This window comes from Salmo salar, chromosome ssa21 (genome assembly GCF_905237065.1).
Source record: "Salmo salar chromosome ssa21, Ssal_v3.1, whole genome shotgun sequence".
Taxonomy (NCBI): Eukaryota; Metazoa; Chordata; class Actinopteri; order Salmoniformes; family Salmonidae; genus Salmo; species Salmo salar.
The window spans coordinates 23,129,486-23,152,632 of record NC_059462.1 but is presented as its reverse complement, the minus strand read 5'-3'; the positions used below and the strand labels follow the sequence as shown (position 1 = coordinate 23,152,632).

Below are 23,147 nucleotides of genomic sequence, written 5' to 3'. Positions count from 1 at the left end.
GGCAGAGTGCCCCCGACATGATGCTCTCAATGGTGCATCTGTAGAAGTTTGTGAGGGCCAAGACGAATTTCTTCAGCCTCCTGAGGTTGAAGAGGCACTGTTGCGCCTTCACCACACTGTGTATGGAAGGACAGTTCAATGATGTGTGCGCACCAAGGAACTTGACACTTTTCATCTGAATGCTCCAAAACGTTGTGTCCTGCTGAACAGTCCCCAGAGTCTACCATTTGTTAATCTACCTACACATCCAGTATTAATATGATAACACTTTACTACATAATCGCGCAATTATAACTATATTATATATAATGTCCTCAACTGGATTTTCAACTAATATTGTTAGAGACTAGGGTCTTCTCCTTGAGTGCTTCGTCATACGGCTGCAATGTTGACTGTCTCGATTAATGGTCTCGAACATAGAAATACAACGCATAGAACGGTTCACATACCACTGAGAACCTGCTTTATTGCGTTGTTTCAACCAGGGAGTTCATTGGTTGCATAGGCAGGGGTTGACACAACAAGACAGAGAAGTAGAGAGCCATCCAAATAACAAGCTTCAGAGGAATATAGCGACCGAAGAGAGGCTGCAAAGTGAAGAAGGGCGATAAGGATAAAAGCTTGATATAGCTAGAGTTAGCTTAGCGCCCATGCTGACGTTACTAGCTAGCTACTGTACGTCGCAACGGCCCCAACGACCCCGCAGAGAAAAAGCAAAACAACATCCAAAGGCGATAGTCAGAAGGCAGGGCTTACAACTGTATTTCAATGCTATTTTTAAGTAAAAGGAGGTTCGAGCATGATGTCCTGCTCTGGTAACCTGGTTTGGGATGTTAACAAGCGCTCTATTGGATATAATGAACCGAATGCTGTCAGGATCAACTACTTAGGTAAGAGCTCTTGACTGGGTCCAAAATAATTTGCTACAGCTAGTGAACGTCGATCAGTTAACTAGCTAGCTAACTATATTTTCGATTAGCTTGCTGACACGTGAAATACAAACTTGCAACAACATTGTCGCTAATTTGTTTCCCAGTTTAGACAACATTAGCGTTGATACTTTGTTTCATTGCAACGATTGCTTGCCTTTCCGCTTGGGCAGCTGGCTATTTGTAACAATACCCCTTCGCTTGCCACATCTAGCTATGCCTTTTTAGGTAGCAACACCTAAGATACACCATTACTTATAGTTCTGTCAATTCCTGTGTTGATATTGATGTTTGATTAACCAATTATTTCCTCACAGAGGTTACACTAGTTGTAGATGGTGTCCAGGGATACATTTCTATATCCATCTGCAGTCTACCTTTTGTCCTTACAAAATAAATAAAAATAATAATAATAATAATAATAATAATAATGCTGGTCATTTGAAGATTGTATTAAAACAGAATAGAGTATTGGGCTTAGTCATTGGGAATATTGATTATTGTAATTTGCCCAGTTGCTAATCAAATTAGTAACTATCATTATATTATACAGTACCAGTCAGAAGTTTGCACACACCTACTCATTCAAGGGGTTTTCTTAATTTTTTAAAACTATTTTCTACATTTTAGAATAATGGTGAAGAAATCAAAACTATGAAATAACACATGGAATCATGTAGTGACCAAAAAAGTGTTAAACAAATCAAAATATAATTTATATTTGAGATTCTTCAAAGTAGCCACCCTTTGCCTTGATGACAGCTTTGCACACTTGGCATTCTCTCAACCAGCTTCACCTGGAATGTTTTTCCAACAGTCTTGAAAGAGTTCCCACATATGCTGAGCACTTGTTGGCTGCTTTTCCTTCATTCTGCGGTCCAACTCATCTCAAACCATCTCAAGTGGGTTGTGGTTGGGTGATTGTGGAGGCCATGTTATCTGACGCAGCACTCCCATCACTCTTTGTCAAATAGCCCTTACACAGCCTGGAGATGTGTTGAGTCATTGTCCTGTTGGAAAACAAATGATAGTCCCACTAAGCGCAAACCAGATGGGATGGCGTATCGCTGCAGATTGCTGTGTTAGCCATCCTGGTTAAGTGTGCCTTGAATTCTAAATAAATCACTGACAGTGTCACCAGCAAAGTACCCGCACAACATCACACCTCCTCCTCCATGCTTCACGGTGGGAACTACACATGCAGAGATCATCCGTTCACCTACTCACAAAGACACGGCGGTTGGAACCAAAAATCTCACATTTGGACTCATCAGACCAAAGGACAGATTTCCGCCGGTCTAATGTCCATTGCTCATGTTTCTTGTCCCTCTGCAGCAGAGGTAACTCTGGGTCTTCTTTTCCTGTGGCGGTCCTCATGAGAGCCAGTTTCATCATAGCACTTGATGGTTTTTGCAACAGCACTTTAAAGAAACTTTCAAAGTTCTTGACATTTTCCTTATTGACTGACCTTCATGTCTTAAAGTAATGATTGACTGTCATTTCTCTTTGCTTTTTTGAGCTGTTCTTGCCATAATATGGACTTGGTCTTTTACCAAATAGGGCTATCTTCTGTATACCACCCATTCCTTGTCACAACTCAACTGATTGGCTCAAACGCATGAAGAAGGAAAGAAATTCCACAAATTAACTTTTAACACAGCACACCTGTTAATTAAGATACATTCCAGGTGACTACCTCATCACGCTGGTTGCGAGAATGCCAAGAGTGTGCAAGGCTGTCATCAAGGCAAAGGGTGGCTACCTTTTGAAGAATCTCAAAAATAAAGTCTATTTGGATTTGTTAAACACTTTTTTGGTTATTAAATGATTCCATATGTGTATATTCATAGTTTTGATGTCTTCACTATTATTATAATGCAGAAAATAGTAAAAAAAATAAACCCAGGAATAAGTAGGTGTGTCCAAACTTTTGACTGGTACTGTACATTTTGAGACTGGACTATGAATTGTATCCTGATAGCCAGAAGGGGGAGCCATGGGAAGCATTGATCTACAGAAATTCAGCAGTGGCATTATGTTCATTTTGACAACAGATATTCTGCTGGTTAAAGCAACTGGGATATTATTCCATCTACGAAGGCCAGATTTAACTGATTTTGAGCATTTTGTTAGTTTGTGGCTATGGTTTTTATATATATATATATATATAAAATGACAACTATTGGGGTTCCATAAGTAGAGATGGACTCCTCCATCGGGGTCTTGAGAGGCAGTAGGGATGATTTTGGTTAGGTAAATTCAGCTTAATCTCAAGCTATAAAATGTATCTACGGTCTTCAGTGCGTTTGGGAGCGATTGAGATACATTGTCTAAATATAGTAAAATATTGTCTGCGCATAACGAGATGAAGTGATCAGTAGATTTTAGAGAAGTGTTATTTTCTTCGATTGACGAATTGCTTAGGCCAGTGGTTACATGGATAATAAGAATAGAAAAGGCGAAATTGGATCGACTTGTCTACTGCTTTTAGTGATTCTGAACAGAGCAGAGCATATATGGCCTATTATAACTATGGCTGAGGGTTTGGCATATAGTATTTTAATCATATTAATGAAAATGGAGCCAATTCCCATATCTTACAAGGCAGATTAGAGATTTGACCATTCTAGTCTATCAAAAGCTTTTTCTGCATCGAGAGATGATACAGCCCAAGAAGCTTGTTTCTGATGAAGCATCTAAGATATGTTTATCTTGGCAAGTCAGTTAAGAACAAATTCTTATTTTACAAAGACGGCCTACCCCGGCCAAACCCTCCCCTAACCCGGACGACGCTAGGCCAATTGTGCGCCACCATATGGGACTCCTGGTCACGGCCGGTTGTGATACAGCCTGGGATCGAACCAGGGTCTGTAGTGAATCCTCTAGCACTGAGATGCAGTGCCTTAGACTGCTGCGCCACTCGGGAGCCCCTCACAAAAATAAGCTGAACATGTAATAGTCGACAGAGGTTATCCAAGGATAACACTTTTTAACAAACCCGCTTTGGTCCGTGTGGACCAATTTGGGTAAATAAGTCTCAATGATTAAAAATTATGTTAAAAATGTACTCCGAATTAAGATTCAAAGATGTCTGCAGAAAGAATGGGGTATCATGATATACAGTGTCTTCAGAAAGTGTTCACACCCCTGTACCTTTTCAACATTTTGTTGTGTTTTTATTTTATTTATTTTTATTTAACCTTTATTTAACTAGCTAAGTCAGTTAAGAACAAATTCTTATTTACAATGACAGCCTACCAAAAGGCAAAAGGCCTTCTGCGTGGACGGGGGCCTGGAATAAAACATAAATATAGGACAAAAAACACATCACAACAAGAAACACAACACTACATAAAGAGAGACCTAAGACAACAACATAGCAAGGCAGCAACACATGACAACACAGCATGGTAGCAACACAACATGGTAGCAGCACAAAACATGGTACAAACATTATTGGGCACAGACAACAGCACAAAGGGCAAGAAGGTAGAGACAACAATAAATCACACAAAGCAGCCGCAACTGTCAGTAAGTGCCCGTGATTGAGTCTTTGAATGAAGAGATTGAGATAAACTGTTCAGTTTGAGTATTTGTTGCAGCTCGTTCCAGTCGCTAGCTGCAGTGAACTGAAAAGAGGAGCAATCCAGGGATGTGTGTGCTTTTGGGACCTTTAACAGAATGTGACTGGCAGAACGAGTGTTGTATGTGGAGGATGAGGGCTGCAGTAGATTTCTCAGATAGGGGGGAGTGAGGCCTAAGAGGGTTTTATAAATAAGCATCAACCAGTGGGTCTTGCGACAGGTATAGAGAGATGACCAGTTTACAGAGGAGTATAGAGTGCAGTGATGTGTCCTATAAGGAGCATTGGTGGCAAATCTGATGGCCGAATGGTAAAGGACATCTAGCAGCTTGAGAGCACCCTTACCTGCTGATCTATAAATTATGTCTCTGTAATCTAGCATGGGTAGGATGGTCATCTGAATCTGGGTTAGTTTGGCAGCTGGGGTGAAAGAGGAACGATTACGATAGAGGAAACCAAGTCTAGATTTAACTTTAGCCTGCAGCTTTGATATGTGCTGAGAGAAGGACAGTGCACCGTCTAGCCATACTTACAGCCTGAATTTTAAATTGATATTTTGTGCCACTGATCCACACACACTACCCATAATGTCAAAGTGAAATTTTGTTTGAAGACATTTTTCCAAATTAATAAAAAATGAAGAAATGAATTGTCTTGAGTCAAGTATTCAACCCTTTGTTATGGCAAGGCTAAATAAGTTTAACAAATCAAATCACATAAGTTGCATGGACTCATGCTGTGTTCAATAATAGGGGTTAACATGATTTTCAAATGACTACCCCATCTTTGTACCCCACACATATAAATATCTGTAAGGTCCCTCAATCAAGTAGTGAATTTCAAGCACAGATTAAACCACAAAGACCTGGAAGGTTTTTCAATGTCTCTCAAAAAAGGGCACCGATTGGTAGATGTGTTAAAAAAAAAAAAAACATGCTGAATATCCCTTTGAGTATGGTGGTTATTAATTTGTTTTTACGCCCAGTATCAATACAAAGATACAGGCGTCCTTCCTAACTCCGTTGCCGTAGAGGAAGGAAACTGCTCAAGAATTTCACCATGAGGCCAATGGTGATTTTAAAACAGTTACTGAGTTTAATGGTTGTGATATGAGACCTAAGGATGGATCAACAACATTGTAGTTACTTCACAATGTTAACCTAAATTACAGAGTGAAAAGAAGGAAGCCTGTACATGCATCCTGTTTGCATCAAGGCACTTAAGTAATGCTGTAAAAAATGTGACGAAGAAATTACCATTATGTCCTGAATACAAAACGTTATGTTTTGGGCAAATCCAACACATCACTGAGTTCCACTCTTCATATTTTCAAGCATGGTAGTGGTTGCATCATGTTATGGTTATTTTTGTCATTGGCAAGGACTAGGGTGTTTTTTAGGCTAAAAAGAAACCGAATACAGCTAAGCACAGGCAAAATCCTAGAGGAAAACCTGGTTCAGTCTGCTTTCCACCAGACACTGGGAAAGAAATTCACCTTTCAGCAGGACATTAACCTTAAACACAAGGCTAAATCTACACTGGAGTTGCTTACTAAGAAGACAGTGAATGTTCCTGAGTGGTCGAGTTAGTTTTGACCTAAATCGGCTTGGAAATCTATGGCAAGACTTGAAAATGTCTTTCTAGCAATGATCAACAACCAACTTCACAGAGCTTGAATAATTAAAAAAATAATAATGGGCAAATATTGTACAATCCAGGTGTGCAAAGCTCTTACAGACTTACCTAAAAGGACTCACAGCTGTAATCGCTGCCAAAGGTGTTTCTAACATCAATCAATCAAATGTATTTATAAAGCCATTTTTACATTAGCCGATGTCACAAAGTGCTTTACAGAAACCCAGCCTAAAACCCCAAACAGCAAGCGATGCAGATGTAGAAGCATGGTGGCTAGGAAAAAAACCCTAGAAAGGCTGGAACCTAGGAAGAAACCAAGATAGGAACCAGGCTCTGAGGGGTGGCCAGTCCTCTTCTGGCTGTGCCGGGTGGAGATTGTAACGGTACATGACCAAGATGTTCAAACGTTCATAGATGACCAGCAGGGTCAAATAATAATAATCACAGTGGTTATAGAGGGTGCAACAGGTCAGCACCTCAGGAGTAAATGTCAGTTGGCTTTTCATAGCCGATCATTCAGAGTTAGATACAGCAGGTGCTGTAGAGAGAGAGAGAGAGAGAGAGAGAGAGTCGAAAACAGCAGGTCCGGGACAAGGTAGCATGTCCGGTGAACAGGTCAGGGTTCCATAGCCACAGGCAGAACAGTTGATAATGGAGCAGCAGCAGGTAGACTAGGGTGGACTGGGGACAGCAAGGAGTCATCAGGCCAGGTAGTCATGAGGCATGGTCCTAGGGTTCAGGTCCTCCGAGAGAAGAGAGAAAGGGAGAGAGTTAGAGGGAGCATACTTAAATGCACACAGGACACTGGATAAGACAGGAGAAATACTCCAGATATAACAGACTGATCCTAGCCCCCCAACACAAACTATTGCAGCATAAATACTGGAGGCTGAGACAGGAGGGATCGGGAGACACTGTGCCCCCGTCCGACGATACCCCCGGAGAGGGCCAATCAATCAATCAAATGTATTTATAAAGCCCTTCTTACATCAGCTGATGTCACAAAGTGCTGTACAGAAACCCAGCCTAAAACCCCAAACAGCAAGCAATGTAGGTGTAGAAGCATGGCCAACCCAGGCAGGATATAACCCCACCCACTTTGCCAAAGCACAGCCCCCACACCATTAGAGGGAGATCTTCAAATCACCAACTTACTACCCTGAGACAAGGCAGAGTATAGCCCACGAAGATCTCCCCCACGGCACAAACCCGAGGGGTGCGCCAACCCAGACAGGAAGATTACGTCAGTGACTCTACCCACTCAACTGATGCACCCTTCCTAGCGACGGCATGGAAGAGCCCCAGTAAGCCAGTGACTCAGCCCCTGTAATAGGGTTAGAGGCAGAAAATCCCAGTGGAGAGAGGGGAACCGGCCAGGCAGAGACAGCGTGGGCGGTTCGTCGCTCCAGTGCCTTTCCGTTCACCTTCACACCCCTGGGCCAGACTACACTCAAGCAAAGGCCCTACTGAAGAGATGAGTCTTCAATAAAGACTTAAAGGTTGAGACTGAGTCTGCGTCTCTCACATGGCTAGGCAGACCATTTCATAAAAATGGAGCTCTATAGGAGAAAGCCCTGCCTCCAGATGTTTGCTTAGAAATTCTAGGGACAATAAGGAGGCCTGCGTCTTGTGACCGTAGCGTACGTGTAGGTATGTACGGCAGGACCACATTGGAAAGATAGGTAGGAGCAAGCCCATGTAATGCTTTGTAGGTTAGCAGTAAAACCTTGAAATCAGCCCTAGCCTTAACAGGAAGCCAGTGTAGAGAGGCTAGCACTGGAGTAATATGATCACATTTTTTTGTTCTAGTCAAGATTCTAGCATCCGTGATTAGCACTAACTGAAGTTTATTTAGTGATTTATCCAGGTAGCCAGAAAGTAGGGCATTGCAGTAGTCTAATCTAGAAGTGACAAAAGCATGGATACATTTTTGGACAGGAGGTTTCTGATTTTTGCAATGTTACGTAGATGGAAATAATCTGTCCTTGAAACAGTCTTGATATGTTCGTCAAAAGAGAGATCAGGGTCCATAGTAACGCTGAGGTCCTTCACAGTTTTATTTGAGACAACTGTACAACCATCAAGATTAATTGTCAGATCAAACAGAAGATCTCTTTGCTTCTTGGGACCTAGAACTAGCATCTCTGTTTTGTCCGAGTTTAAAAGTAACACATTTGCCGCCATCCACTTCCTTATGTCTGAAACACAGGCTTCCAGGGAGGGCAATTTTAGGTCTTCACCATGTTTCATCGAAATGTACAGCTGTGTATCGTCTGCAAAGCAGTGAAAGTTAACATTATGTTTCCGAAATGACATCATCGAGAGGTAAAATATATAGTGAAAACAATAGTGGTCCTAAAGCGGAAGCTTGAAGAACATTGAAATTTACAGTTGATTTGTCAAGAGGACAAACCATCCACAGAGACAAACTGATATCTTTCCGACAGATAAGATAAACCAGGCCAGAACTTGTCCGTGTAGACCAATTTGGGTTTCCAATCTCTCCAAAAGAATGTGGTGATCGATGGTATCAAAAGCAGCACTAAGGTCTAGGAGCACGAGGACAGATGCAGAGCTTTGGTATACGCCATTAAAAGGTCATTTACCACCTTTCCGAATGCAGTCTCGGTGCTATGATGGGGTCTAAAACCAGACTGAAGTGTTTTGTATAGATTGTTTGTCTTCAAGAAGGCAGTGAGTTGCATGTATTGTCTCAGGGGGGTGAATACTTATCTAATCAAAATATATTGGTCTTATTTTTCATAAATGTTAGAATTTTTCTTCCACTTTGACGTTAGAGTAAATTGTGTAGATCATTGACCAAAAATGAAAATTCCTTCAGTTTTAATCCCACTTTGTAACACAAGAAAATATAGAAAAAGTGAAGCGGTAACGCCTTCAGTTTGAAAAAAAATCTATTTTGGTTATTGAACTACAGTAAGTAATGCTGAGCGAATAGTGCTTTCTGAGGTCAGTTCAGTTTCCGTTCGATTATTATTTTTTTAAAGTATCTAAGAGAAGGATAGGCTAAGAGAAGGATAGGGTTGATTCAAGAAGGACACAAAGTTCCAAGAGATAATGGGATTAGCTCACTTTGTCTTGTTTGCCAGAAGGCAGTCAATTGTTTTAAGCAAGCAAACTTAGAGTGACATTTCCAGTCACACCATGCCCATGTTGACAAAACGTATCCGCCAAAAAGCAACCTTAACAACAAAATAGCTCAACTCAAAGGACAGCTCAATGGATCTAGCACTGTTGCAGAGAAAATGACAGGGGCAACATTTGAGATTGCTTGAATACTCGCGAGAAACAAGAAGGCCTTCACAGACGTGGAGATTGTCAAAGAATGTTTTTTGGCCAAAATATTGTATGCTGATGTAACAAACAAGGAAGCTATTTTAAAGCAAATTAAGGGACTGCAACTCTCAGACTCGACATAACAAGACTCAACCCCAACTACAACATTTTCCTCTAAGATAGAACTGCCAATGGGGGCGGGGTCGCAGTCTACTGCAGAGAGCCTGCAGAGTTCTGTCATGCTATTCAGGTCTGTGCCCAAACAGTTTGAGCTTCTACTTCTAAAAATCCACTTTTCCAGAAATAAGTCTCTCACTGTTGCTGCTTGCTATAGCCCCCTCAGCCCCCAGTTGTGTCCTGGACTCCATATGCGAATTGATTGCCCCTCATTTATCTTCAGAGTTCGTACTGTTAGGTGACATAAACTGGGATATGCTTAACACCCGGGCCGTCCTACAATTTAAGCAAGAGGCCCCCAATCTCACACAAATTATCAAGGAACCCGCCAGGTACAACCCCAAATCCGTAAACATGAGCACCCTCATAGATATCATCCTGACCAACCTGCCCTCTAAATACACCTCTGCTGTCTTCAACCAGGATCTCAGCGATCACTGCCTCATTGCCTGCATCCGTAATGGGTCCGCGATCAAACGACCACCCCTCATCACTGTCAAAAGCTCCCTAAAAATCTTCAGCGGGCAGGCCTTTCTAATCAATCTGGCCCGGGTATCCTGGAAGGATATTGACCTCATCGTGTCAGTAGAGGATGCCAGGTTATTCTTTTAAAAGTGCTTTCCTCACCATCTTAAATAAGCGTGCCCCATTCAAAAAATGTAGAACTAAGAACAGATATAGCCCCTGGTTCACTCCAGACTTGACTGCTTTTGACCAGCCCAAAAGAATCCTGTGGCGTAGTGCATTAGCATGGAATAGCCCCCGCGATATGCAACTTTTCAGGAAGTTAGGAACCAAAATACACAGTCAGTTAGGATAGCAAAGGCTAGCTTTTTCAAACAGAAATTTGCACCCTGTAGCACAAGTTCTAAAAGGTTTTGGGACACTGTAAAGTCCATGGAAAATAAGAGCACCTCCTTCCAGCTGGCCACTGCACTGAGGCTAGGAAACACTGTCACCACCGATAAATCCACGATAATCGAGAATTTCAATAAGCATTTTTCTACGGCTGGCCTTGCTTTCCACCTGGCTACCCCTACCCCGGCCAACAGCTCTGCACCCTCAACTTGCCCAAGCCCCCCCCCCCTGCTTCTCCTTCACCCAAATCCAGACAGCTGATGTCCTGAAAGAGCTGTGAAATCTGGACCCCTACAAATCAGCTGGGCTAGACATTCTGGACCCTCTCTTTCTAAAATTATCAGCCACCATTGTTGCAACCCCTATTACTAGACTGTTCAACCTCTCTTTTGTATCGTCTGAGATCCCTAAAGATTAGAAAGCTGCCGCAGTCATCCCCCTCTTCTAGACTCTCTAGACCCAAACTGTTATAGACCTATATCCATCCTGCCCTGCCATTCCAAAGTCTTCGAAAGCCTAGTTAATAAACAGATTACAGATAATTTCGAATCCCACCGTACCTTCTCCGTATACATCAATGATGTCGCTCTTGCTGCTGGTGATTCTCTGATCCACCTCTATGTAGACGACACTATTCTTTATACTTCTGGCCCTTCTTTGGACACTGTGTTAACAAACCTCCAGTCAAGCTTCAATGCCATATAACACTCAATCTGTGGCCTCCAACTGCTCTTAAATGCAAGTAAAACTAAATGCATGCTCTTCTTTTTTTTACCCCCTTTTTCTCCCTAATTTCGTGGTATCCAATTGTTAGTAGTTACTGTCTTGTCTCATCGCTACAACTCCCGCACGGACTCGGGAGAGGCGAAGGTCGAGAGCCATGTGTCCTCCGAAACACAACCCAACCAAGCCGCACTGCTTCTTAACACAGGGCGCATCCAACTCGGAAGCCAGCCACACCAATGTGTCGGAGGAAACACCGTACACCTAGCGACCTGGTCAGCATGCACTGTGCCCGGCCCGCCACAGGAGTCGCTAGTGCGCGATGAGGCAAGGATATCCCTGCCGCCCAAACCCTCCCTAACCCAGACAACGCTAGGCCAATTGTGCGCCGCCCGTAAAAATCCTCGTAAAAATTCCCTGTCTTAGGTCAGTTAGGATCACCACTTTATTTTAAGAATGTGAAATGTCAGAATAATAGTAGAGTGATTTTTTTTCAGCTTTTATTTATTTCATCACATTCCCAGTGGGTCATAAGTTTAAATACTAATTGAGTGTATTTGGTAGCATTGCCTTTAAATTGTTTAACTCGGGTCGAACGTTTCGGGTAGCCTTCCACCACCTTCCCACAATAAGTTGGGTGAATTTTGGCCCATTCCTGCTGACAGAACTGGTGTAACTGAGTCAGGTTTGTAGGCCTCCTTGCTCGCACACGCTTTTTCAGTTCTGCCCACACATTTTTTTATAGGATTGAGGTCAGGGCTTTGTGATGGCCACTCCAATACCTTGATTTTGTTGTCCTTAAGCCATTTTGCCACAACTTTGGAAGTATGCTTGGGGTCATTGTCCATTTGGAAGACCCATTTGCGACCAAGTTTTAACTTCCTGACTGATGTCTTGAGATGTTGCTTCAATATATCCACATAATTTTCCCTTCTCATGATGCCATCTATTTTGTGAAGTGCACCAGTCCCTCCTGCAGCAAAGCATCCCCACAACATGATGCAGCCACCCCCGTGCTTCACGGTTGGGATGGTGTTCTTCGGCTTGCAAGCCTCCCCCTTTTTCCTCCAAACATAACGATGGTCATTATGGCCAAACAGTTCTATTTTTGTTTCATCAGACCAGAGGACATTTCTCCAAAAAGTACGATCTTTGTCCCCATGTGCAGTTGCGAACGGTTTTGGAGCAGTGGCTTCTTCCTTGCTGAGTGGCCTTTCAGGTTATGTCAATATAGGACCCGTTTTACTGTGGATATAGATACTTTTGTACCTGTTTCCTCCAGCATCTTCACAAGGTCCTTTGCTGTTGTTCTGGGATTTATTTTGACTTTTCGCACCAAAGTACGTTAATGTCTAGGAGACAGAACAGTCTATCACAGTGCCATCCGTTTTGTCACCAAAGCCCCATATACTACCCACCACTGTGACCTGTATGCTCTCATTGGCTGGCTCTCGCTTCATATTCGTCGCCAAACTCACTGGCTCCAGGTCATCTATAAGTCTTTGCTAGGTAAAGCCCCACCATATCTCAGCTCACTGGTCACCGTAGCAACACACACCTGTAGCACGCACTCCAGCAGGTATATTTCACTGGTCATCCTCAAAGCCAACTCCTCATTGGCTGCCTTTCCTTCCAGTTCTCTGCTGCCTGTGACTGGAACGAATTGCATAAATCACTGAAGCTGGAGACTCATATCTCCCTCACTAACTTTTAGCATCAGCTGTCAGCAGTTTACCGATCACTGCACCTGTACATAGCCCATCTGTAAATAGCCCACCCAACTACCTCATTCCTCAAATTGTTATTTATTTTTGCTCTTTTTGCACCCCAGTATCTCTACTTGCACATCATCATCTGCACATCAATCACTCCAGTGTTAATGCTAAATTGTAATTATTTCGCCACTGTGGCCTATTTATTGCCTTACCTCCCTAATCTTACTACATTTGCACACACTGTACATAGATATTTCTATTGTGTTATTGACTGTACGTTTGTTTATCCCATGTGTAACTCTGTGGTGTTGGTTTTGTCGCACTGCTTTGCTTTATCTTGGCCAGGTCGCAGTTGTAAATGACAACTTGTTCTCAACTGGCCTACCAGGTTAAATAAAGGTGAGGAGAAAAAACATTGGCGAGGACATCGGTAAGCAACTGATTACTGACACATCCGTGGCGCTGTGTAAGTGACATTGCCCAATTATGTGTTTGGGTCCGCTTCCCTCAAAACGAGTCGTTCAGAATGGAACTTTTATGTTTACTGCCCCTTCAGGGTCAAACACAAGGAGAGGATATTCTGAAAGCCCTTGTTTCATTTTTTGCTGGTAGTAATATTGACTGGTCAAATCTGGCATTTTTGTGCACTGACGGCACCCCAAACATGTGAGGGAAGGAGAAGGGACTCAACAATGAACATTTGACATTTTTGCTTATCCAACTACTGAGGTAACCCTTAATATGGGTCTTACACACATCAAATAGGCTACATCACATGTATATATTTGTGATGTGCTGTACATCAAATCAATTGTATGTGCTCTCTGAATTTGCTATCAATTGATAATTGATAATATTGGAAGAAAAAGTACAACAAATTTAAAGATTTGTGTGGCCCCCCGAATGATTGTCTCAACCTAAAGTGGCCACCTTACAAAACATTGTGAGTGATACTGATGTAGAGTGTGTGTGGGAGACGGGGCCAGGAGTTGAATAATTGATCATAATCCTTGACACCCTGCTGGGCTTCACAGAACGACAGCCCAAACAACATCATCGCTTCCTTCCGCCCAAACACAGGTCTCCATTAATTTCAGTTACTTTTCATGGGGGACAGTTTTAATTGGGACACGACATGAGCACAGATTGGAGGATTCATTTTTTTTAAAAGCCCACAAACAAAGCTTTAAAATCAGAGTACAGTAAGTGTTCAAAGCACTGGCATTAGTGTTTCTTTTCCTCGACACACAAGGAAAGAATCAGTCGATTTGGGGCAAATGGGCTACTCATAATATAACTCCGAGAGACACTGACAGGAATCTGCTTGAGTGGGAAATGCACTGGAATTGAAAGCCTCTCTCTGACCTGGGTCTTAATCTAAAGTCTATGGTCTAGAGAAGAAAGCCCACTTTTTCAACCGCTGCAGTGTCTGCAAGGAACAGAGTCCTATGCGTGTGCTACGCCAGACTACATGATCTTAGATGAAACAGTAGGCGTATGACAGAGGAGGCTACAGTTATGGGATCATCAACGCCAAAATGATCATAACAATCTCCTGTTTCTATAATGAGGACATGTATTGGTTTACTTAATCCTTCTTCCTGCTCATCTTTATTTACTGCCTGCAGCTCTGTAGTGGTTGTTTACTAACCTTCAGCTGTCCCTCCTACAAGCCACTCTTCCTGGGTTTGGCTCTCTAGTACACTGACTGGCATCCCAAGTGGGTGGACCAGGACAACACTGGTGTTTTCTCTCTGGTAGTGTGGGTACTGGGTATGTGCACTCATGTCAGGACCCTGACCTGAAACTGAACCAGGCTTTGCCTTGAGCACCATTCACAAAAATCGATGACGCTCTGATGAAAACACTACGTTTTTATATGCCTAGGCTATTTTCTCAATAGAAAATCATATCCAATGTTTTTGATTTGCTGTGTTATATTTGATTCCTATCTGTTGTGTTGCCCTCTGCTAACATGGATTTCAACAATGTTCTACCACTCCGTCCGTGCCTTTTTAGCCTGTTTCATTGTGTGGATGTTTCACTTGCTGGTGAAAAATAATGATCAAGCTCCATAGAATCATACTGTTATGTGTTGTTCACTTATCAAGAGGATTATGAAACACAGTGCTCATTTGATCCTTGGTGTTGCTATAAACCCAGGTACCACGTCATTTCTCAGGTTGGGTCATGTTGGCCAAACCTTTGTGGTTGACTGACATGTTGAGGAATCAGGGAGTTGTCCCTGTAAGGAATGCACTGCCTCCCTTCAATTACTAATGCTCACAGATTTGTTGATATTGCCTATTGAGACAAAGCTTAAGCTGATTTAGTATGTTACGATAAAAATGCGACTTCAGGCCTATAATAAAGCACTCCGTGCATCATCGCATTTGCAGACTTATTTAGGCTACTATTCCTAATGTGATGAGTGGATTGGATAGTAATAATTTAGGCAAATAATATAACTCAATCATTGTATGCAAACAAAGACTGTTCAATGCATGGCTGGCTATATCAAATTAGTTTCTCATTTTTTTGCAGGGGAAAAATGTTGCCTTTTTATAAATACATTTCATGAAATTCTACACATTATGACATCAGGTGAAACATTTTAATTTATTTTTTGACACAAATGACAGGATAAACTACTCTGCTGACACTGACAAACAGATCAATAAAAACAACGTTGTCTGATCCATATGTAACCTTTATTTAACCAGGCAAGTCAGTTAAGAACAAACTCTTATTTACAATGACTGCCTACCCCGGCCAAACCCGGACGACACTGGGCCAATTGTGCGCCGCCCAGGGACTGTAGTGACGCATCTTGTATTGAGATGCAGTTTCTTAGACCACTGCGCCACCCGGGAGCAATATAAAAGGCCTAAGAGAAGGGGAGACTCATACAATATGATGTCCATGTAACCTGGAGGAGGAAATGGTTGTCCAAAAACACATTTTCAAGTGGCACTGACCCAACAATGATAAAGAGTGAATATGAGCACTCATCAGGGATATGGCCGATGCTCTCCGCTGGTGTCAAAAAGGTAGGCCTAGGCTATACTGTTCGCTCAGTTCAGTTGAGAAGTTTGATAACTTAAAGACATATTAGAATCTTGTCTTCTCTTTACAGCAATAGCCATTTGCTTTCTAAACTGTTTTCCCACCATTGTATTTTAAAATATTGCGGTATGCCTGGCTGGGCCTCTACTTTTCACTGACAGCCTCAACTCAACAATCATCTACTTAGCATTTGCCGCTCGCGCTGCCCAAACTGCGGGCCCTTCCGACTGTAGACAATGTGATTTAAAGCAATCCACAGCTTCGTTTTTTAAAGAAGCTAATGATCCTCTGTGGCCAAATCATGCTTTCTGGTGTAGTAGCCTATTTTTATGTTATTTAATGGAGTAGGCTAATTAGGCTATATCATTTTGGCAATTTACTTTAGGGCAAGCTTAGTATATATATGTATGATTTCAGTGAATCAGTAGTGAGGAAGTGGCTTTGAGAGATGTGATCTTCTGCATGTTTCGCATTCTCTGTTTCCCAAAGATGAATAACAATTACAACATGCTTGAAAAGCTACAGTATCAACCACCGTACACAGTGTGTAGCAACAAAGCTATGGCCATGGCTATGTGATATTGAGTCAAAGACGCCTCTGTTCTCAAACTTTATGGAATTGCCAGACACTGTGTTAACCAGGCCATTCAGGATATCAACCATTTTCAGTCAGAGGCCCAGACAGTTTCAGTCACTGATGGATTGCAAATGTTGACACACATCTCCATCCATACCAGTGGTTTTAGTGTTATCTACCTCAAGATTGAGAAACACTGAAATGAAAGGGGTGTCTTTTTTTCCCCTATGGCTCCTTCAAGCAGAATCAGACCTCTTGGCACATGGTCAATTCACTTCTCTAGGGTTTGGTGACACTGGGATGTGGTGTCACTTTAGCTTGTATAGCATGATGCTATATGTGGCTATGCTGTCTGGAGCTACCTGTATACTAAATGTGTATTTTCTATCTGGGGCCAAGCTAACCTGTGATTGTTTTGAGTGGCGTTTGAGTGAGGATTAGCAGGCCCAGGGGTGGGGCAGGTGGCGTATGGATTTGCCTAGCGCTACATTTAGCTTGACTAGGCTGGCTGTGTTGCTAGAGCTGTCATTGTCAATGGACAGGTAATCATACCAGTTGGAGGCAAAATTTGGCACTGTAAAAGGGCGGCCGCCAGGGGGGCTAGCATAGCATTTGTGGAATCTAAATCCCAACAAAAAGCTAGAAAGATACTTGAAGGGATAGTTAGGCCTAGGCTAATCATAGAACATTTTTAAGGCTATATTTTGCCATGTCTTCCTCACCCATGAGATTTAGCAAGATCAAAGTAGCCTCCATAGTTTCAGCTAAATCAATCATCACGTTACTTTCTCATGACATCAATGCCTATCAGCAAATTAAAGAAGGGTTGGGACATGTTTATCTGGGTCTCATTGTCTTTTTGGGCATTTGACTTTAAATATCTGAAGGTTGAAAGAAAGGAGGGGATATGGAAACAATGGAGACAACACCGTTGTTACTGTTTGATTTAAACAGCAATGAACTAGAACCAAGCTGTAGGACAAAACCTGGCCTACTTTATTTATCACATGACCTATTTATTTACCTTTGCCTCTCTGTTATTGAATGGGACCTTCAAATTTCATCTGGCTAGGCGACAGTATACGTAGTGTCAGTGTTGGTTCGTTTTATATGAGCATTTCAGGACTGGCACGAGGCACGCAAGGTCACAAAGGCGGGCCATAGTGTTAATGACTGTCTGCTGTAATTCTACTTTATTGCCTTTGACATTGGCCTTGTACTGTCAATGCACAGTGGAGTCTGTCATAGTGGATTATGGAACTAAGGCCATCCTTTCCATGCCTTCTACGATTGCAGTATACAAGGAATGGTTTTTAGATTCGAGCCTGTCATCGCTTTACCTGATGGCATGAATTCTCGCCCAATGTTTTTTTTTCTCACTATTCTAAGGCAAGTTGAACAATTTGAGGTGATTTATTTTAAAACCTGAATCTTCTAGCCTGATACAGTGTAAGTTTAGAAGCAAGTTAATTCCTAAAATACTGCCAAACCTGAACCTTCATGACATAAGTCTATTTCACGACAGGATAGGCAGCCTGCTCATTTGGTTCTTCCTCTCCCTGTGATGGTGACAGCAGATGCGAGGGAGGCTTCCTCAAGATGAATAATACATTATAAGCCACAGAAAGACAGAATCATTGCAATCAATGTGACATGTTATGCATCTCCCTGCTCCCTCTGTAAATACTGAGAGCTGAGGCATGAAAACAAACCATGGCAAAAGAAAACAGAGCCTTACAAATGGGTTCCAACACTTCTGATATAGGGTATGGCCATTGCTTTGTCGTCTACCCTAGTCGATGATGGCCGTCTACCCTAGTCGATGATGGCCATCTACCCTAGTCGATGACTTGAATTCACCAGTTATTTTTTTATGCTGACTGAAGTAGTCCAAAAATAAATGAAAGTAACAAGTCGTGGCTAAACAATTGTGATTTGCTAAGAATGTCTTTCTTCTGTATTTGCACAGGCAGAAGAGAATTTGTCCAGCGGCTGAAACTCGAAGCGACACTGAATGTCCACGATGGCTGTGTAAGTACACGTTACCCACCCTTGTGTGTGTCTGTGGTGTACACTGTGCAGATCTGTCCTTCCTCTCATCTTTAGAGCACTTCACCATTCACCCTCCCCTCTGTCTGTCTGTCAGTGTGTGAAACCTTGAGTCTGACCGACGGAGTGACGGACAGACAGACAGGGACTGACTGATGGACGAAAAGACAGGGACTGACGGACAGACAGGGACTGACTGACTGACGGACAGATAGGGACCGACGGACGGACAGGGACGAACGGGGACTGACGGACGGACAGAGACGGACAGCGACGGACGGGGACTGACGGACGGACAGACGGACGATAGACGGGGACTGATGGATGGACGGACAGACGGACGGGGACTGATGGACGGACGGGGACAGACGGGGACTGACGGGCGGACGGACGGACAGAAAGGGACTGGCGGACCGACTGACGGACGGACAGGGACTGGCGGACGGACGGAGGGGGACAGACGGACGGACATACAGGGACTGACGGACAGACAGACATACAGTGAGTGACGGACAGACCGACTGTACAATCCAGGTGTGCAAAGCTCTTAGAGACTTACCCAGAAAGACTCACAGCTGTAATCACTGTCAAAGGTGATTCTAAATGTATTGACTCAGGGGTGTGAATATTTATATAAATTAGATATTTCTGTATTTATTTTTCAATAAGAAATTGTCGATATGGGGTGTGTGTGTAGATGGGTGTGAAAAAGATCTATTGAATCCATTTTGAATTCAGGCTGTACCACAAGAAAATGTCAAGTCAATGGGTATGAATACTTTCTGAAGCTACTTTCATTAGGAATATATATACAGTTGAGTCGGAAATTTACGTACAGTTAGGTTGGAGTCATTAAAACTCGTTTTTCAACCACTCCATACATTTCTTGTTAGCAAACTATAGTTTTGGAAAGTCGGTTAGGACATCTACTTTGTACATGACACAAGTCAATTGTCAATTGTTTACAGACAGATTATTTCACTTATAATTCACTGTATCACAATTCCAGTGGGTACACTAAGTTGACTGTGCCTTTAAACTTTAAATTCCAGAAAATGAAATGATGGCTTTAGAAGCTTCTGATAGGCTAATTGACATCATTTGAGTCAATTGGAGGTGTACCCGTGGATGTATTTCAAGGCTTACCTTCAAACTCAGTGCTTCTTGCTTGACATCATGGGAAAATCTAAATAAATCAGCTAAGACCTCAGAAAAACAATTGTAGACCTCCACAAGTCTGGTTCATCCTTGGGAGCAATTTCCAAACGCCTGAAGGTACCACGTTCATCTGTACAAACAATAGTACGCAAGTATAAACATCATGGGACCACGCAGCCATCATACCGCTCAGGAAGGAGACATGTTCTGTCTCCTAGAGATGAACGTACTTTGGTGCGAAAAGTGCAAATCATTCCCAGAACAACAGCAAAGGACCTTGTGAAGATGCTGGAGGAAACGGGTACAAAAGTATCTATATCCACAGTAAATCGAGTCCTATATCGACATAACCTGAAAGGCCGCTCAGCAAGGAAGAAGCCACTGCTCCAAAACCGCCATAAAAAAGCCAGACTACGGTTTTCAAGTGCACATGGGGACAAAGATCGTACTTTTTGGAGAAATGTCCTCTGGTCTGATAGAACTGTTTGGCCATAATGACCATCATTAGGTTTGGAGGAAAAAGGGGGAGGCTTGCAAGCCGAAGAACACCATCCAAACCTTGAAGCACGGGGGTGGCAGCATCATGTTGTGGGGGTGCTTTGCTGCAGGAGGGACTGGTGCACTTCACAAAATAGATGGCATCATGAGGGAGGAAAATGATGTGGATATATTGAAGCAACATCTCAAGACATCAGTCAGGAAGTTGAAGCTTGGTCGCAAATGGGTCTTCCAAATGGACAATGACCCCAAGCATACTTCCAAAGTTGTGGCAAAATGGCTTAAGGACAACAAAGTCAAGGTATTGGAGTGGCCATCACAAAGCCCTGACCTCAATCGTATAGAACATTTGTGGGTAGAACTGAAAAAGCAACTTATTGTGGGACTTATTGTGGGAAGCTTGTGGAAGGCTACCCAAAACATTTGACCCAAGTTAAACAATTTAAAGGCAATGCTACCAAATACTAATTGAGTGTATGTAAACTTCTGACCCACTGGGAATGTGATGAAAGAAATAAAAGCTGAAATAAATCATTCTCTCTACTATTATTCTGACATTTCACATTCTTCAAATAAAGTGGTGATCCTAACTGACCTAAGACAGGGAATGTTTTACGAGGATTAAATGTCAGGAATTGTGAAAAACTGAGTTTAAATGTATTTGGCTAAGGTGTATGTAAACTTCCGACTTCAACTGTATCTTTTTTTTTAATTAACCAGTTCTCAAGATTTGAAAATACGTTTTCAGTGAATAGCCTATTTATTACACAATCGTTGCCTACATTTGTACAATAATTTTCTGTAACATCAAATGTTGTGCTTTTCTAGGTTGATACCAGTTAACAGCAGTGTAGTATTTAGTAGCGTGGCTGTGTCTTGGCCACGGCTGTGAGTGTTGAGCTCTGAGCAGTCTGCTGATATTTTTGTGAAACCCAAGGCAGCCATACGGCCAGTCAGTCACACACGCTGTCACACTGTCAGCCTGCCAGTCACTCCCTCTACCACTGCACAACCACTGCAAACAGCCTGATGCTGGCTCGGATCAAGGATTCTGTCTTTCTAATCCTGTCCATTCAGTTGGTTGGAGTCTTCTGTTTGGAAAATAAAGAGATAAATCATTTATGAAACTTCTGCGTAGTACAAACAAAATCCTCTCGTACAATTTACTGCAATATTCCCGGATTGTAGGCTATATACACACACATAATTGCCCTAGCGAGTTCTGTCAAATTGGGTTAGCTCTATTCTCTCAAACCAGTAGCTTGGAGTTTATGGCATATCACACCCACCTGCTCAGTCCTTATCATATAAAAGAGGGACAAGAAGACGTAAGGAAGCCATTTTTAAATGTTGCTCCGCTTCCTGTATCACCAGCCCCTGTCTCTCCCTGAGCTCCTGTCTGTCACTAACGTCCTCTCTCTAATTTTGGAGACCTGAAGTCGTGGAAGTAATGGAGGAGGAAGTGCCCTCCAACATGTCACTTGTGCCATTCTATCTCACAACCCCTATTGTGCCTGTACGAGTCACAAGATGTTGTGTTTGGTGCTGGGGGCCATCACTTTTCAGTTTCTCGAATCCCAACACAACCTGTATTGCCAGATGTTGAAAAAGTACGATGGAAGAGATACATTTAGATCTACTCTGTAGATAACATACTGTACACAAGTACTGAATACTTATTTGACTAAAATACCAATTTCTTAAACAGCCCCTTGCCCTTGTTCCTACTCCTTGGTGTAGGCATATGCAGATCTGAATTTCTTAATGGGGTTTAGGGGAGCTTGTGCCGTATTGCTGCTTACACCTTTCTTCTTCCTATAGATCTACAACCTAGAAGGTACTGGGGCTAGGAGAAGAAACCACTGTAGGGTTTGGTTTCAGACTGATTCAGAATTAAGCTAGTCTGACTGAAGGACCAGAGGGGTATACTACAAAGCAGGATCAATGCGTTAGCCATTTAACTTGGATAAATAACCAAAAATAACTATTGGTTTTCTGGTTCATTTAAGAAAGCTAAACTTAGAAATGTGTTTTTGGTTGTTGAGTCAGTTAGACCATGCCTATTTCAAGTTTATCTTTCTAAAAAATAAAAAGTAATTTCAGAATATTTAGGCAAGTTAGCTGGCTAATTCATGGATCCTACTTTGTAGTATAACCCTCTGGTTGAGGCTGGGGAGTGGAGGGAGGTAGGGACCTGGGCAGCCAGGGGCATCTGGGCAGCAGAAGGTGGCACACTGAGGGGTCAGGGCTGACAGACACACTATATTCCTACAGAGTTTGATCAAGTAGTATCAGTATACAACACAACATGCAGAAGAATGTGTAATGCAAGTGATAGGATAGGCCTATATTAAGATCAAGCTACAGTCTGCTTCAACAAAAAAGATGGCTGTTGTGGCAGGGGTTGGAACCAAAATGATTTTCCCATTGTTCTGTTGTGAGCAGAACCCTATTTATTTTTTCTCCGTTCTGACAAGAAAATTAAGTTCTGAGCTGGTTCTAACCAAAGAAAAGTTAGTTCATATATTTCCTTTTCGTTCCTTTTTTAACCAGTGAAATCAACATTTTTATATTTAGCTCATTCATTTACTCCCCCAATTAGCGCCGATAGAGCAGCTTGCTGTGGATCTGGTAAGATCGTTATTTACATGTTTGATTGGTCAGATAAGTGCAGGGCTGAGATGCCACTGAAATTTCACGGGTGTGGGGAGAGCAAGAGAGAGGGGTGGACATGGAGAGTGCTTGGCTTGAAGTACTGAACGTCATTACATGACGCGAATTGGAATGTGTTTAGGCTATTACCAGCATTAGAACTTTACAGGATTACAGTGCCTTCAGAAATTATTCACACCCATTGACTTTTTCCACATTTTGTTGTGTTA

General features: G+C 42.4%; 1 protein-coding gene across 6 annotated transcripts in view; it reads left to right on the top strand.

Annotated features, from left to right (window-relative positions):
* The first annotated feature begins 433 nt into the window (after nucleotides 1-433).
* The window catches only part of LOC106581957 (DDB1- and CUL4-associated factor 6), a 70,594-nt gene continuing 47,880 nt past the window's right edge, over nucleotides 434-23,147 (top strand). For 3 of the 6 annotated variants that reach the window (XM_014164537.2, XM_014164533.2, XM_014164536.2), the window contains exons 1-2: nucleotides 435-890; nucleotides 18,530-18,591. In XM_014164537.2, the coding sequence (XP_014020012.1) occupies nucleotides 800-890; nucleotides 18,530-18,591 (153 nt within the window). In that variant the 5' untranslated portion in view covers nucleotides 435-799. Of the gene's footprint in view, nucleotides 891-18,529; nucleotides 18,592-23,147 lie in introns of all 6 variants that reach the window. The other 3 variants (XM_014164535.2, XM_014164532.2, XM_014164538.2) reach the window with 2 other exon arrangements.